This window comes from Mus caroli, chromosome X (genome assembly GCF_900094665.2).
Source record: "Mus caroli chromosome X, CAROLI_EIJ_v1.1, whole genome shotgun sequence".
NCBI lineage: Eukaryota > Metazoa > Chordata > Mammalia > Rodentia > Muridae > Mus > Mus caroli.
The window spans coordinates 44,798,695-44,813,755 of record NC_034589.1 but is presented as its reverse complement, the minus strand read 5'-3'; the positions used below and the strand labels follow the sequence as shown (position 1 = coordinate 44,813,755).

The following is a 15,061-nucleotide window of genomic DNA, read 5'->3' as shown; positions in this document are numbered from 1 at the left end:
TAGTACATTACTAAGTGTTCCTACCTCTCAAAAAAATGTTTAATGAATTAATTCAATATACTTAAAATACACCCTTCTGTTCATCTATGGCTGCTACCCTATTTATCCATTTGAAGACATGGTTAATGATCACACATGTAAGCACATGTTTATATGGACTCAGGCAATGGTTACAGGAATGTAGTTCATCTGCACTCTATGTACTCCCATCACTGTTCTCCCCGAGAAACAGAAGCGCTCCAAGTTGGAAATGGATTTAGAGAGAGAAACTGTTTGGACAAGGAGAGAAAGCAGGATGGTAGAGGCGGCAGAGAAAGATTGGTAGGTGAAGAATTCCACCTGTCTCTTGTGAGGGCTCTGAACCTTCTTGCTGCCTGTCTGCCTGCCTGCCTGCCTGCCTGGGGCAGGAAAAAGATAACTCTCCCCCCACACACACACACACCCAAAAAAAGCTAAAGTAGAAAAGGGGGCCTCTTAAACTTGGTCTTAGTCTTAATAATAAGGGAAAAAACTTGGATTACTTACCTTGTTGTTAGTCAAACGGGGGCTTCAGATTTCTCCATTGGGTGACCTAAACTGTAATCTGTCTCTATAGCCCTCTGTTAATACTTCTTGCATTTGTGAAGAAACTATAGTGACTAGAGGGGTTCCATTTACTTCCTCTAATCTCTTGGTGGAGAAATTAAAAAGACAACCAGATATTGTGGTATGACTGGAATTCTCCATGGCCTAGGGAGAGCCGATTGGGACAAATCGATTGAAGAGAGCAATCTTTATTTAAGGGTCCTGCATCTTTAATCTCGGCAATCCCTTTGGCAAATTGCTTTTTCTGGTGGCATTGCATACCTAATTACAGTGTGCTCATTTCAGTTTTCCCCTTGCACATTGCTTGCTGTTTGTGCATTGTGGGTTTTCAGGCTGAGCAGCAAACTGAGTACCAGCTTTAAATCCTCATCACCAAAAATGCCCTAAAGGTCTCAGGACCACAATGTCACCACTTTGGGAAGAAAATCAGAAGTCACTAGACAAATACATTTTTCTTTGGCACTTCCTCAGAAGACCCATTTTCTATCATGGTAATGAATTGAATGAATGCTCTTCTCTACCAGATATTTTCAACATCTTAATAATTGTGACGATGAAAAAGATATTGTATGTGGGACCAACCAATGGCCATGGAAATAGTTTACATGCTGGGATTTCATCCACCAACCCATATATGCAACCTAGAGACATGTTGGTATGCTTAATGAAAGCACTCTGTTGTCTAGCCATAGTCAGTAAAAGGTGAGCATGACTCACAGTTTATCTTCCACAATTCCGTACAGCCAGATTTTTTCATATCTCGAAATTGCAGGGTTTTAAGTGAATGGTTACAGGAGTATTTTTGTTTGTTTGTTTGTTTGTTTGTTTGTTTGTTTGTTTTGGTTCTTTGAGAGGGAAGAATGTTTTACTGTATTGCCCAGGCTACACTCAAAGTGAAAATTTTCATTCATGTCTGAACCTACCAAGGAGCTGAAATTATAGATGTACACTACTATGTCTGACTCCAGATATTTTTAAAATATCTCCTACATTATACTAATCTTGTTATAAGGTGATTTCCATCGCAATTCCTTAACATTATAATATTCCCTTGATAACATACTCTACTTTATCTTTTTTTAGAAAAAAAGGCATTAACCCTCCTTTCAAAATTCCTTTTTCTAATCAGTCTGTACTGCTTTCTGCTCTGTTGTTCTGCAACTTGACCATATTTGGCCATCATTCCTACATGCTAGAATGAAATAGACCTCATGGACATAAATCACATGACAAAGGCATATATCAAAGGAAATTCACTGAAGCAATTTTTTATAAAGGAGAAATCAGAAACAACCCAAATGCCTAGCCGTGGGAATGTCTCGTTATTATGTTCACTGTATGGAATTTCTTGCAGTGGTTCAAAAGAATGAGGTCATTCTGCAAATATTAATAACAAAGATTTATAAGATGTGAGAATCTGTGTCCATGCCTGCATATCAAACACATTCACCAGTAACCATCACTGAGAAGTTGTCAGAGGAAACAGTGAGATGGAAAGTATGTGTGTGCATGTGCATTTGTGTGTTTAGATAAGATATATGTTGGTATTGTTTGAATCTTTAATCTCAAGAATATATTCATAAAAATACCATTTTGAGGTATTGCCAAAAAAAAGGCCAAAAAAAAAAAAAAAAAACAGAAAGAATGAGAAAAAAGAGAGACTAAGATGACTCAGTAGGTAAAGCACTTGCCACACAAACTCAAGGCTGGGAGTCCCCAGAACACACATGTTCCCCTGAAGAGATGGGAGATGGAGACAGGAGAGTCCCAAGAATCTAGCAGGCCAGCTAGCCTGGCATCTACAGTGGCAAAAAAAAAAAATAGGAAGTGAAATCTGCTTCCAAGATTGTTGTTTCACTAGCATATATGAATCATAGCAAGTATGAGCCTGAATTCCCACATATGAACATAGATGCATGCATACACACACACACACACACACATAGACACATCAATCACACACATAGAAAAATTAAAATAAAAATGGAGAGTTAAAAGTAAGAAGCACAAATGGTGTTTGAGGAGTAAACAGTAAGACAGTGGAAATGCTGATGGAAGATGAAGGAAGGAAATAGTGGAACCTCTTCTAGAAGGGGGAAAAAAAACAAACCAGAACCTGGCTTAGACAGTGGGGAAGACCAAAAAAAAAAAAAAAAAAAGCATGTTTATTATTCGGATCCTAGAACCAGGAGTGTAGCTTAGTGGTAGAACTCTAACATAGCATTCTCCAGGTCCTGGGTTCACTCCTCAGTACTCAAGGGAGATGAGGGAAAACAACAAAAGATAACTTCTGAACCTGGCAGTGGTGGCGCACGCCTTTAATCCCAGCACTTGGGAGGCAGAGGCAGGTAGATTTCTGAGTTCAAGGCCAGCCTGGTCTACAGAGTGAGTTCCAGGACAGCCAGGGCTANACAGAGAAACCCTGTCTCAACCCCCCCACCAAAAAGATAACTTCTGTTTCTCTAAAACATACCTGAGTATGATAGCTCACATCTATAGCCCCAGCACCAGAAAATGAGGCGGGTGAATCAAGGCAAGTTCAGGGATGGCCCTAAGCTACAGAGTGAGACTCTGTCTCAAAAATTGTTTAAAGTAAAAATTTATCCAGTGATTCCAACTTGGCCTTTGCCGAAGGATCTGTTAAAAGAATCCTATGGAGACAAGAGAAAGAGAGACAGAGAGATGTTTGATAGAGAAAGCTATGATCGGAGCACATAGAAAACAATAATTGGATTACAGAAAGTTGTTTAGAGAGAAATGGAAAGAGAAAAAGAAGTGAATTGAGAAATGGAAAGGGGGGATGAAAGCATAGAACTTCCAGGTTAAGGTTTTGTACTCGTTCTTGTGCCAGCATGCAATTGTATTTCACTGGCACTCACTCATTCCATGGACCTCTGCAATGAGAAAGGGATGCTGGCAGGTGGTACTGAGAGGATTGAAGTCCTGTTGCTTTGTTTGATCACCTCTAAGCAGAGGACTTCATTAGCAAGGCTATACTTTGATGTTCCAGAGACAGGCATTGAGATTTTAGTCCCAACAGCTTCTACGCTTGGGAATCAATGGTAGGGAGAAGGGTGAAGTTGGCCCAGGGGTGAGTAGATTTGGAGGCAGGGACAGAGGCCAAAAGTTTGGGAACACAGTCATCCAGGTTGCAAATGAGACATGAATGGAACGTACTCACTAGAAAAGCTGTTTCCTGCTCTGCATGTCACACACAATGCTGGCATGTGTCAGCTGCTTGCATAGCATGGCATCAAGTTCCAGGCAACAAAAGCAAATACAAAAATAATCTTTGTGGATTGCGTTGACACTGAGCACACAGTAAGCTCATGCACCGGCTCATACAAACTGGCTACTGCTTAGCAGTGCCTGCTTAGCGGTGCCTAGGAATCTAAGGGCCATGCTTTGAATTCTGCCATTTTCTTCCTGAGCTTCCCTCCATTGGCCCTACGAATGTGTTATCTTCAGCATGTGTCAGTGGTGACTCTTTCCCTTGAGGAAATCAGAAACATCAGTCCCTGAAAGATGGGTTCCGTGCAAGGAGATTGCCCCTTGACTACATACTCCCAATAGGCTTGAAATGGGTATCCATTTGAGCATTTGTTCATCCAGGCAACAAGCGTGTGTTTAAGTTCTCTAATAATCAAATCTTGTGTTGGGGCTATGAGCACAATAAAAATCATTTCTTACTTCACCAAAGTCAACCTAGTTGAGCAGGAGACCCTGGAAATGACTAACTTTACTATGACACAAATGGAAATTTGTGCTATAATAGAAGTCCAATTCAGTTCTTACTACAGAGAAGCTACTCATTTGGGCCAAAGCGAGAAGAGTAGACTTCCTAGAAGATATGTTATGTGTATGTTAAAGCTTGGAAGATGTAATTGTTGGTAGAAGAGGTGGAATGGGGCGGGGAGAAAAGAAAAGATGGAGCTCCCAAGAGCTGGGGAGAAAGAGGAGGGAGAACAGACAGACATCAGCCTAATCTAAGGAAACAGCTTGAAAAGACTTCAAGTCCTTGGCATTTTCAACATTGCTATGGACTACAGTATATAGTGCCTTGAAAAAATATATAGGCAGTTTTCCAGTTACAAAGCAAAGAAACATGAGCCAGAGAAACTGCTAAGGACTTAGGACTCTTTCCCATATGCATCAAAGTATTGTGAGGCAGGGAGAAATGTGCTCCCACGTGTGTTTTTAGGAATAGAACGCTGTCTTATTTCTAGCTGTCACAAAATATAACATTCCTTCCTGGACCAAAAAGGAAAAAAGGGGAGGGTCATTGGAGAAGAACAGGTATCTTACACTACTGCGCCATTAAGGACTTCATCAAGAATGTTGGCTGAAGCAGAGGAGAAGCAGCCAGCAACCAGACTTACAGGGGAGAGGTGCCTGTGTGAGAGGGAGTGAGCACTGTCTGACAGTCCAGATCCACAGGCAGAATAGGAAGGGGATGGAGCCAAGACGCCAGTGTGTGCATTCAAGTAAAGCAAGAGAAAAGATAGACTTGGTTCCCCACATCCTGTGGATGATAAGGGAGGGATGTTACAGTTGCTGAGCATTTAATGAACAACACTCAGATGGAACAACTTAGAGAAGGGTTTCAGCTGTCCTTTATGAGGACACCTGCCTGCTGTTGATTTCCAGCCTGATGCTCCCACACCAGCTCTGAGGGCTTTTAGAGACATTCTTTTGTGCCGCCCCCCTCCCAACCTCCGGCTGGAGTGCAAGGCTGTTTTCTTACTATTGGGCATGGCCAGGACACTGGAAGCATATTGATCCTTGGGTACTCCCTCCCCAACCCTACCCCACAGATCCTCCAGTACTCAACAAGGAAAAAAATGGAAGCTGACCAGAGTTTTCCCACCAAAACAAAACCCTCATGTATTTGATGGACTCCTAATATAGTTGACTCTGAGGAAGTACATGAGCACTTCCTTATTCCCATGAGCCCTCAGTAGTCATTGGATTTGGCTGCAATAAGTGACAGTTTGTGTTTTCTACATTCTTCAAACCCAGAGACGCATGCCTCTGTGACTGTGTCATGCCCACAATTGATGTTACAATCAGAGCTTCGTGGATCTAAACCATTAATTTTTAAATTTATGAGGAGAGACTCCTTGTATTTATTGTTTTTTTTTCAAAATATAACTTAAGCTTCGCATCATTTGTGTAAGTTTCAAAAGACAGCAAGTGTAAGATTCTTGAGATTGCATAAACTTGCTCATTAAACATTAGCTTCCAATTAAAATCTGTAAGTCCCTCCCCTTTAAACATCCTCTTCCCTTTTCCCTGTTGAGGAGCCTTACATGCATTTCATGGTGATAGTGAAGAGCCTGTCATTTTTATTGTTGTGCACAACTTGGCCTGAGTTTCAAGACACTGGAAAGGGGCCATGTAGTGTGTGTGCCTTGGAGTTGGGCTCATTTACAGCCCTCCACATGGTAAGATACTAGACTAGCAACACCCTTGCACTGGGGATTAGGGAGTCTGTATTCCAAATGCCATTACCTCTTGCTTTCTAGTATACGATCACTTATTATTTGGTTGTACATAGGGCCTCACATAGCCATCTCCTTGAACTCAAATTATAGTTAAGGATGCATAGAGAGACAAGCAGGCAGGCACACACACACACAAAATAAAAAAAATAAAATAAAAAGAGCTAAAAGAATTGTTGCAAACGTTTTCTTCTGAGAAAGTCATAGTAATTAATGATAACAGTAATAGGAAGAATAACTGTAAAAAGGCCTCTCTTCTTCACCTGTCTCTTGGTCCTGTCACTTCCTGAGGATAAAGTAAGTTCTCCTGTAGAAGGAAATGTTTTGATGATCTGATTCTTCCGGGGCTTTAGGCACTCTTGGGGAAGGGACAGCCACTGAGAAGAGTGTAGTAATACCACTCCTGAAGAAGGAAGGTAGTGACAGGGCTTCGGAGACTGCTGAGGGATAGCCAGCCCCTGCTCTCACTCTCCAGGTATCCAGTATCGAGCTAGTCTCCTTTTGGGGATATGACTTGATTCATAACACATGCAAATAAGCACAATAATGGTCCATGTTATAATAGGTTATGTAACAAAACCACTTGCTGTTTTCTAAAAGATAAAGTGATTTCTTAATTGCCAAACAATAATAAAGCACAGTTGGTGTTTCAAATTCCTGGCAACACTTTTATATTAGAAACCTAAACAGCCTGAGCCATAGTTGAGAGCCACCGGTGTGCTCTCCTGACAAGGGAGTCACCATAGAAGAGAATGTATTGAGACACCTTTGGAATTTGAGTCAGAATGTTGTATAATAGCAGGTGACTTGGGTCACCTAACAGTGTCTTTAAGACCTTTCCACCGTATGCGCTTCAAAGAGCACCATCAAACCTCTGCCTGTGAGGATATGGAACCTAATTTGATGAAGTTTTCAGGATACCCTTACTCCATCATATAATCTTACCTGTTCTTTAAAAGGTATTTTTTTAAGTTCATTCATGTATTTGTGTGTGTGTGTGGTGTATGCATGCATGCGAGCACATATATATATATAGGTTTATAATGTACATACAAAAGCCCAAAGAAGCCTCAAGAGTATATCAGAGTCATCCTGGAATCAGAGTTAGAGTGTGTTGTTAGCTGCCATTTATGTACTGAGAACCAAACCCAGGTCCTCTGCAAGAACAAAATGTGTTCCGAATGACTGAGTCATCTCTCCAGCCCCAGCCTTGAATGTTTTACTATAAAGCAGTGTACTTTTATTCTACTACATCCCTGGGAAGTATGCCCATAGCCCAGTGCAGTGTAACCTGAAGATATTGTACCCCAGCTTGAAAAATAGGCCTATGATGAGAGAGACCATGCCTCCCTGAATGGGGACAATCTACTGTATTCTCTCAACACCCCACTGTTGTAGCTGAGGATGCTTGCAGGCTGGAGTTAGCAATAGAACGTGAAGTAGAGACTTAACTGCCTAACCCTGTTCCAGGAGAGGCCATGAGATCACTGCCAGGTTTTATAGTCAGTTATCAAGTAGGCAAACTAGACAGCTCACTTATTATAGACAGCTCATAGTGTAGTCAATAAGATACACTGTGAAATGTGCCTGTTCTTAACGGGATCCCATTTGAAGAATTAAAAGCCAAAGGCCTGAAGTATGCCTGTTTACCCACATCTGAAGAAGAAAATGCAGACCTCCAGAGAGCCTGGCTTCATTTGCAGAGCCACTTGCTTCTGCTTTCAAGTCCCAAGTACCATTTCACTCCTGAAAGTTCATAAAGGAGGTGGAGTTACTGTGGCAGGAAGGGGGCTTTTGTTGTGGTTCAGAAGACAAGGAAACCAAGATCTGTTTGGGAATCAGAAACCAATGGCAGAGCCCCAGGATGCCCATGTGAATGGGCAGCAAAGTGAGCAGTGTTGCAATGAGTGCCGTTTCCTTGGAGATTGCCCCCAGTTTTATCCTCTGGGGTATGCCAGGCAATGTCCTGAGGTTTCGCATACTCATGTCTTAACTGTACACAGCAAATGGAAAACACAGGGATGGATGGCAGTGTTGTTCTGTTGCTATATTAGGGCCAGATTGAAGCCATCTGCTGGAACAGGCTTGGCAAGGAAGAAACCCCCATGCTTGGCTTAGCAGTAGCATCCTCTTTCCTGCCATTTTTATCTTTAAGACAGGGTCTTCAGCCAAAGACAACCTTGAACTTCTGATCTTCCTGCTTCCACCTCCCAAGTGCTGAGATTCCAGGCCTCGGCCACCACACCCAGTTTACACAGGGCTAGAGACTGTGTGCTTGAAACTAGCATTTTCACAACTGAGCCTCATCCCTAGCCTCCTCCCCTTCCATTTCTAAAAAAGAATTTATTTTATTTTATGTGCATTGGTGTGAGAGTATTAGATCCCCTGGAACTGGAGTTACAGACAGTTGTGAGCTGCCATGTGGGTGCTGGGAATTGAACCAGGTCTTTTAGAAGAACAACTAGTGCTCTTTACCACTGATACATCTTTCCAGCTCTACTCCCTCCCCCTCTATTTTGAGGGCAACCAGAGCTGCCCTGTACCGTCAGTGTGATGTTCCCATAGCAACTTCTTGATGCCCATTCCCTCAGAGGTTGAGCATTTCCTCATTGTTATATGCTCAAGCCCTCAGAGGCGTTGAAAGAATCCCAAGACTGATCTCCTTGGCCACCAAATCCTTCTTCTCCACTGCCTGTGCAAGCTTGAGGGGCTCTCCCTCAAACCCAGCAACTTTTCCCCCAAAGCTTTGTGGGCAGTGGCTTTAGTGGGGGGGGGGTGTTATACCATGGGTTAAAAACAAACCCAGAACAGTGCATCATGGATTTGTTTATTGCCAGGGTCTCTCATCCAAGACTAGGACACTCAAGAGGCCAGAGCTTCCGTAGCTGATGATTGCTAGAGAAATATCCACGGTGAACTAACTGATTGACCCTGCTATGGGGAAGCTCTGTTGGAAGAGGCCGCCTTGGCTCTTAAGAGTAAAGGAATGATTCCAGCCTGCAACAGACTATACTCCTTTTCCAGGTCCCAAGGGCCTCGAAACCAGAAAAATAAAACTGGAAGGAAATGTACGGGTCACCAGTTCAGCACCGTGATTTGACATATAGGGCAACTGAAGCTTTAAGTAGGAAATGCCTTGTCAGAGGTGAAGTGGGAAGGCCTGGAATCTAGAGTTCCAGACCCCAGGGGATAGTAAAGACTCCTTGGGGATTCCAGGAGGAGATTTTCAATAACCAGGAATAGAGGACTCTCCTTTCAGAGCTTTGCCCAGTGCAGAAAAGCTTTCCAACACAAACAACTGGCAGCCCCTAATGACTGACTGTTATTTTAAATGGATCATCTAATCTACAACACAAAGGCCAGTGAGGCAAAATAAGAGTCCTGGCTGAGTGTGTAATTAGTACAGATAGTTGGGTCTACCCCCTGGGCATCATTAAACTGATTACAAATAGAAACAGATTTTTAGATGAAGCTGGGGGAAAAAAATCTCCTTGCTGGCCCAAAAGGTTCTCACAGAAGAACCACTCCAAGAGAAAAGCAATTTATGATCCTTTCAAAACATACACTTAACATGATGAAAATATAGGCTGAAAAAAATCACTCAAAAATATGAGTGATTTTAAATAAAATAGTTTGTGGTGTTTCTCAGAATATGTTTGGTTTATCGTAAAACCTAGTTGTTTCCCTTGGTGTAGGTTTCGTTTTTCGTAGACTTTTTTTTTTTTTTTTTTTAAATATGTGCTACTCACTGATCCCCAGCTCCTGTTCCCACAGGCTTCTTGTTTCATCAGGACAAGATATCTGAGTCATTCTGGCTTAGGGCTGCACTTCACACTGATAACTGGGATCTTTCTAAGCACCGAGATCAGATTATACAGGTTCTGCCTTAGAAACTGTGGGACGGCCCTTCCTGCTGCATTCACAATTGTTGTTGCATTCCTAAGTCACGTGGTCTTACTGAAAATCCACAGCCTCCAACCTCAGTTCTTGAGCCCTGCTGTGGGTCATCACACATCTCCTAATGGAGATAGCCAAGTTGGCTAAAGAAATCATCCTAGCTACTTCCCTTTAGGTTTGTTATCGATCCTCTTGGTAATTTGCTACTGTCTTCCTATGAACCCTCTCTGTGATCTAAAGAATGTCTATCTGGTTTATCTATGGGTGTGGTGCTCTTGCCGAAGTATGGGATTCCTTGAAGGACTAGTTAAATCTTCCTTCTGTCTTTTGCTTACTCCTGGGGACACCATACATAAGATAGCATTGTTTGTTAAATGAAATTGGATTCTGTTTCTTACCTCCAGGAATGTCCTTATTTATCTGTGACCAAGATCCTATTTTCTCTGTCTTCCAGAATACTTTCTTATTCTTCTCAGATACCTCTTTCAGCTCTAATCCTTGTGGCAGTGGCCCTAGAACAGAGTGTGCCTTTGCTGGGCTTCCTGTCAGTTTACACCTCAGGCACCGCTCTGAGGGATTGAGTGATAGACATCTCTTCCTGCCGAAAGGAGAGCCTCGCACAATCTCTAGCCATAATTTAGATAAGGATGTTCCTGGAGGCCATTTGGTGGCCTAAATGTACGCCTGGGATCTCATGGCCTTAGCCATCATTACTCATTTCTTGGGAAACAGAACTGATAATTTCCATGACAGCTCCCTAAATCAAGAACTCCCTGCACTATCCTTTAGAGTTTAACAAGGTTTCTTAATTGAACACATGGTGAACTTGTTGTGGAAGCTATGCCTCTTGTCATGCTTTGGAAGTTCCCTTTTGTGATATATAGTCAACAATTGAGGTTTTGGGTTTGGTTTGGTTTGGTTTGGTTTTTAATGAGAATCTATTACTCTTTTGTCCTGCCACATATTTGGTATCCAGAGTTTTTCAAGAAGCTGTAGGGTGGGTTAAAGAGATGACTTGGCAATAAGAGCTCTATTTCTTTCAGAGGACTTGGATTCAATTCCAAGTACCCACATAGCACTTCATAACCATCCATAACTCCAGTTTCAGGGGATCCAATCACTTCTTCTAACCTCCATAGCACCAAGAATTCATGTGGCACACACACACACATATACCTAAAATATAAACAACATTAATACCTAAAATATAAAACAAAATGAATACATCTAATCAAAACTTTTTAAAATAAAGAAAAGGAGCAACATGGCTTCCTAAGAGGTGTACAGTTAGATGCTAGATTCAGATAGTACAGCTATTGGTTGCCATGGAAATATAGACCAAAAGCATTACCCTGAACTTGAGCTTCCTTGTTCCTAAAATAGGAATTGCAATACCTACTTCATAAGGTGGTGGGAAACATTAAAATTAATGAGATAAATAGCACATTGCCTGGTATATATGGGCATTCAATGGTTTACTTAGAGGTCCCTATTATCATGTCCATGCATAAGATCCAAAGAAAACGTTTAGAGGGCTGAGGACACACGTGCTGCACAAGCCTGAGTTCAGTCCCCCAGAATCCACATAAAAGAAGCTACTCTGGAGAGTTGCTTTCTGACTTCCCTCTATACATCTACCCTCACATGGTGCACACACGCACACACACACATTAGATAGATAGATAGATAGATAGATAGATAGATAGATAGATAGATAGATAGATAGACAAATAAATGTAAAGTACAGCTTTAGAAACTCCTGGGTTGAACAGAATGTTACACCTGCTGTAGCTGCTCCAGTCCTCAAAACTGTTCAGTGTTGGCGGATTATTTGAAGAGCAGAGCTAACAGAGCAGGAGCAAAGTGGAAACATTAATAGATATTGTTTCATCTTGATGTTGGGTAAGAGTATCATCCAGAAAAGGAATGTGAAAGCAATGCGGAGAGCCTTCTCATTCAGGTCAACCCTAAAAATACCCCCTCTTTGCTTAAGTGGAGAAGCTGCCGTGGGACCCAAGGCTTGGCTTTCAACAGATCAGCCATATGTGCTCTCTGCTTTAGTGAAATCTGATCACGACCTAAGCCTGTGCTATCCTTGCCGACTGACAGCTGACCCCAGCCTTCTTGTGCGCCGCACATAGTTCACCTTTCAGAGAAAGAGGTCTGATCTCCAAGTTGAGTGTTGCTCTTTGTTCTTTTTCCCCTTTTATTTTGTTTGTCTGTCTGTACTGAGGGGGATCTGCATTACAGCCTGCTAAATTACTTTTCCTAAGTAACAGAGTTCCCTGCAAAACAAGATTTGAATTACTATCAGCACTTGGGCAAAAGAAACTTGCTCCAATTTTAGATGAGTAAAATAGAATCAAATTTATACATATTAAAATCTGCATCATCATCTCTTTGGGACACAGAGATAGAGAATTATAATACATTGCAAGATCAAAAAATACTTGGTTTTGGTTAATATAAGCAAATGGTCTAATATAATATATATTATTCCAATTAATAGGAAAAATATCCGTACCCATCACACTAAAAGGCAGATAATATGGAACTGTTACCCATTGAGAAATATAATTAGTAAGCCAAAACACAGAAAAAAAACTTGATCTACACTGGTGAGCAAGTGTATGCAAATTAAGTAAACCTTGTGATTAAACGTCTTGTTTCTTCAGGTGAGGCATATTAAAATTGGTTCTCTCATCATCCCTGGTAGCATTATAGAATGCAATATCCTTTTTGGAAGGTGGGGTCACAGCCTATGAAATCAGACCCCCTGACTTTGATCTCCTTCACTTTGCTTCCTGTACTAACCCATGCCAGCCTCAGAGCTGCCTGGTCTTGGACCCTGCTCTGCGTGTCTTCTGGACCAGTTGAGTCCCCACACTTGCTTCCTGGGACTTACTGAGTATTTTCATGACCTGTAATAAGAGCTCTTCCTTCCTCTCCTTGCCTTCATTGGGTAGAATCCCAGCCATTTCCTCCTAGCCCCCGGCAATAGGGCAGTTGGTTGGTTGTTAAGTTGCTCACATCACCTTCACAAGATATTGAAATAGAAACTGTAGCCATGGAGTCATGTAAGGGGGGAGGGGGTGGAGTGGGTGGATTGGATCTGAAAATGCAAATTTGCAAGAATCTGACCCCTGGACTGGTGATCTTGAATTTCACATAGAAACCTCAATCTGCTTAGATTTGCTTTCTAGGGGACTTTTGTTTCAGACCAAATCACAGACATTTTAGGGGTTTTTTGGGGGGGGGGTTGTGGAGTTTTTGTTTGTTTTTTGTTTCAGAATCATATACACATTTCATACATAACAGGCAAAGAATGCAAGACTTTTACCCATGAGCCTCTCTTAGCCTTCCTTCACTTGGCATCAGATTCTATCCCATGTTTTCAGGCGTGTCCAACCAGAAGCCTCATGCACCCCCAATATAGCTAGAAATGTACCCCAACACAAATTCGTAAACTTACTTAAAACATTAGGAGAGTTTGGGGTAGCTTTTTCTGGAGGAAGAGAATAGCTTGCTTCATTAATTCTCAAATGGGAACTTTGTAGGTGACAGTGCTGTATCACAGGCTGGACCAGCTTTCTTTGGTAGATATGACTTTTTGGTGTGGTTTTATTGATTTTTTTTGTGGGGGAGGAAACTATATAAAAGAGGAAGTACTTGGGGAAAAATAAAACAGCTTTCAACAGCAAATTACCCTGTCCTTCAACATGAACTCAACAAAGTCCCTGGGATAAGAATATCCAGTCCACTGTAAGGGGTTAAGGAAAAGTACAATTCCTACTCACCAGTCACCCTCCTTCCCTTCCCTAACACACAAGGACAGATTAGTTCACCAAATAGCACATTTTGATGTAAGCTCTAATGAAACTGACCTTCAATTCAAGGGTACATATTTGCCTGGGGAGATGTTGCAAGGGGCCAACAAACATCCTGTTGTGTTGGCGGAGCAAAGAGGGAAGTGCTGACTGACTCACTCCCGGTTGCTGTGCTCTACAAAAGAGCGCTTCTGGTCATCTCCTTCCAGTCCATGTGTTCCAAACACACCCTCTCCTTCCCACCTCTGGGAATCCTGGCTTTCCAAACAAAAGGAAAGTCGAACTGGGAGTTCCTCACCAGTCCAGACAGGCCAGAAGCTGTGGATGGTATAGACCTGATGTGGGAGAAAAGTCCTGCAACTCAAATCCTCTTTCTCTTTTGACAGAACTGGCATATGATCTGGATGTGGACGATGCTCCGGGGAACAAGCAGCATGGAAACCAGAAGGACAACGAGATTACCACCTCTCACAGCATGGGGAACATGCCGTCCCCACTGAAGATCCTCATCAGTGTGGCCATCTATGTGGCATGCTTTTTTTTCCTGGTGCACTGACTTGCCAGTGTCCAGTGCCTGTGCTGCCCTGCAGCACCTGTGGTCCCTACAGAAAGGGAGCCACCTTCTTTTTTTTTTTTCCTTTTTTTTTTTTTTTTTACCTTTTATGCCTCCTCCCACCACCATTAAGTAGGAGACTAACCACGTGTTATGTTTTCGAAAATCAAATGGTATCTTTATGAGGATGGTAAATTTTAGTGGTAGGATAGATTGTCTTTTTGCAAAGAAAAAAAAAACCTTCGAGTTGTGCCAAATTATTTTCTTACATTTGACTGTTGGAACATGGTTGTCATGTTTCCCTCTTTTCTCTTTCTCTGCATGGATTTCTTTGACAAAAAAAAATAAATAAACATTCAAATAAATGGTGTTGGTCCTTTTTAATATGTATATATATATGGTCATATACTTCTCCCTTTATCCAAATTTTGCTCTTATTATCTGGCCTTCTATTCAGTATAATCCCATTACAATCCAAAAACAAAAAACAAACAAAAGAACAAACAAAAACAAAAAACAAAACCTTGCAAAACTACTTCTTTACCTATACCTTCTGAATGAGTACCAACGCTGGCTTTGCATCCTGATTAAACTGCCCATTCTTAAGGTATATCACATGCCCAGTCTCTTCCATTGAGAATCCTTAGGTTGGATTGTCCCGTGTATGAGACCAAAGGTGTCACAAAAGAGTTCCACCA

General features: G+C 41.8%; 1 protein-coding gene across 1 annotated transcript in view; it reads left to right on the top strand.

Moving 5' to 3' along the window:
* Gpc3 (glypican 3) overlaps window positions 1-14,728 on the top strand; it is a 338,342-nt gene extending 323,614 nt beyond the window's left edge. The window contains exon 8 of the mRNA XM_021153008.1: window positions 14,197-14,728. Within this exon, the coding sequence (XP_021008667.1) occupies window positions 14,197-14,366 (170 nt within the window). The 3' untranslated portion in view covers window positions 14,367-14,728. The remainder of the gene's footprint in view (window positions 1-14,196) is intronic.
* Window positions 14,729-15,061: the final 333 nt, after the last annotated feature.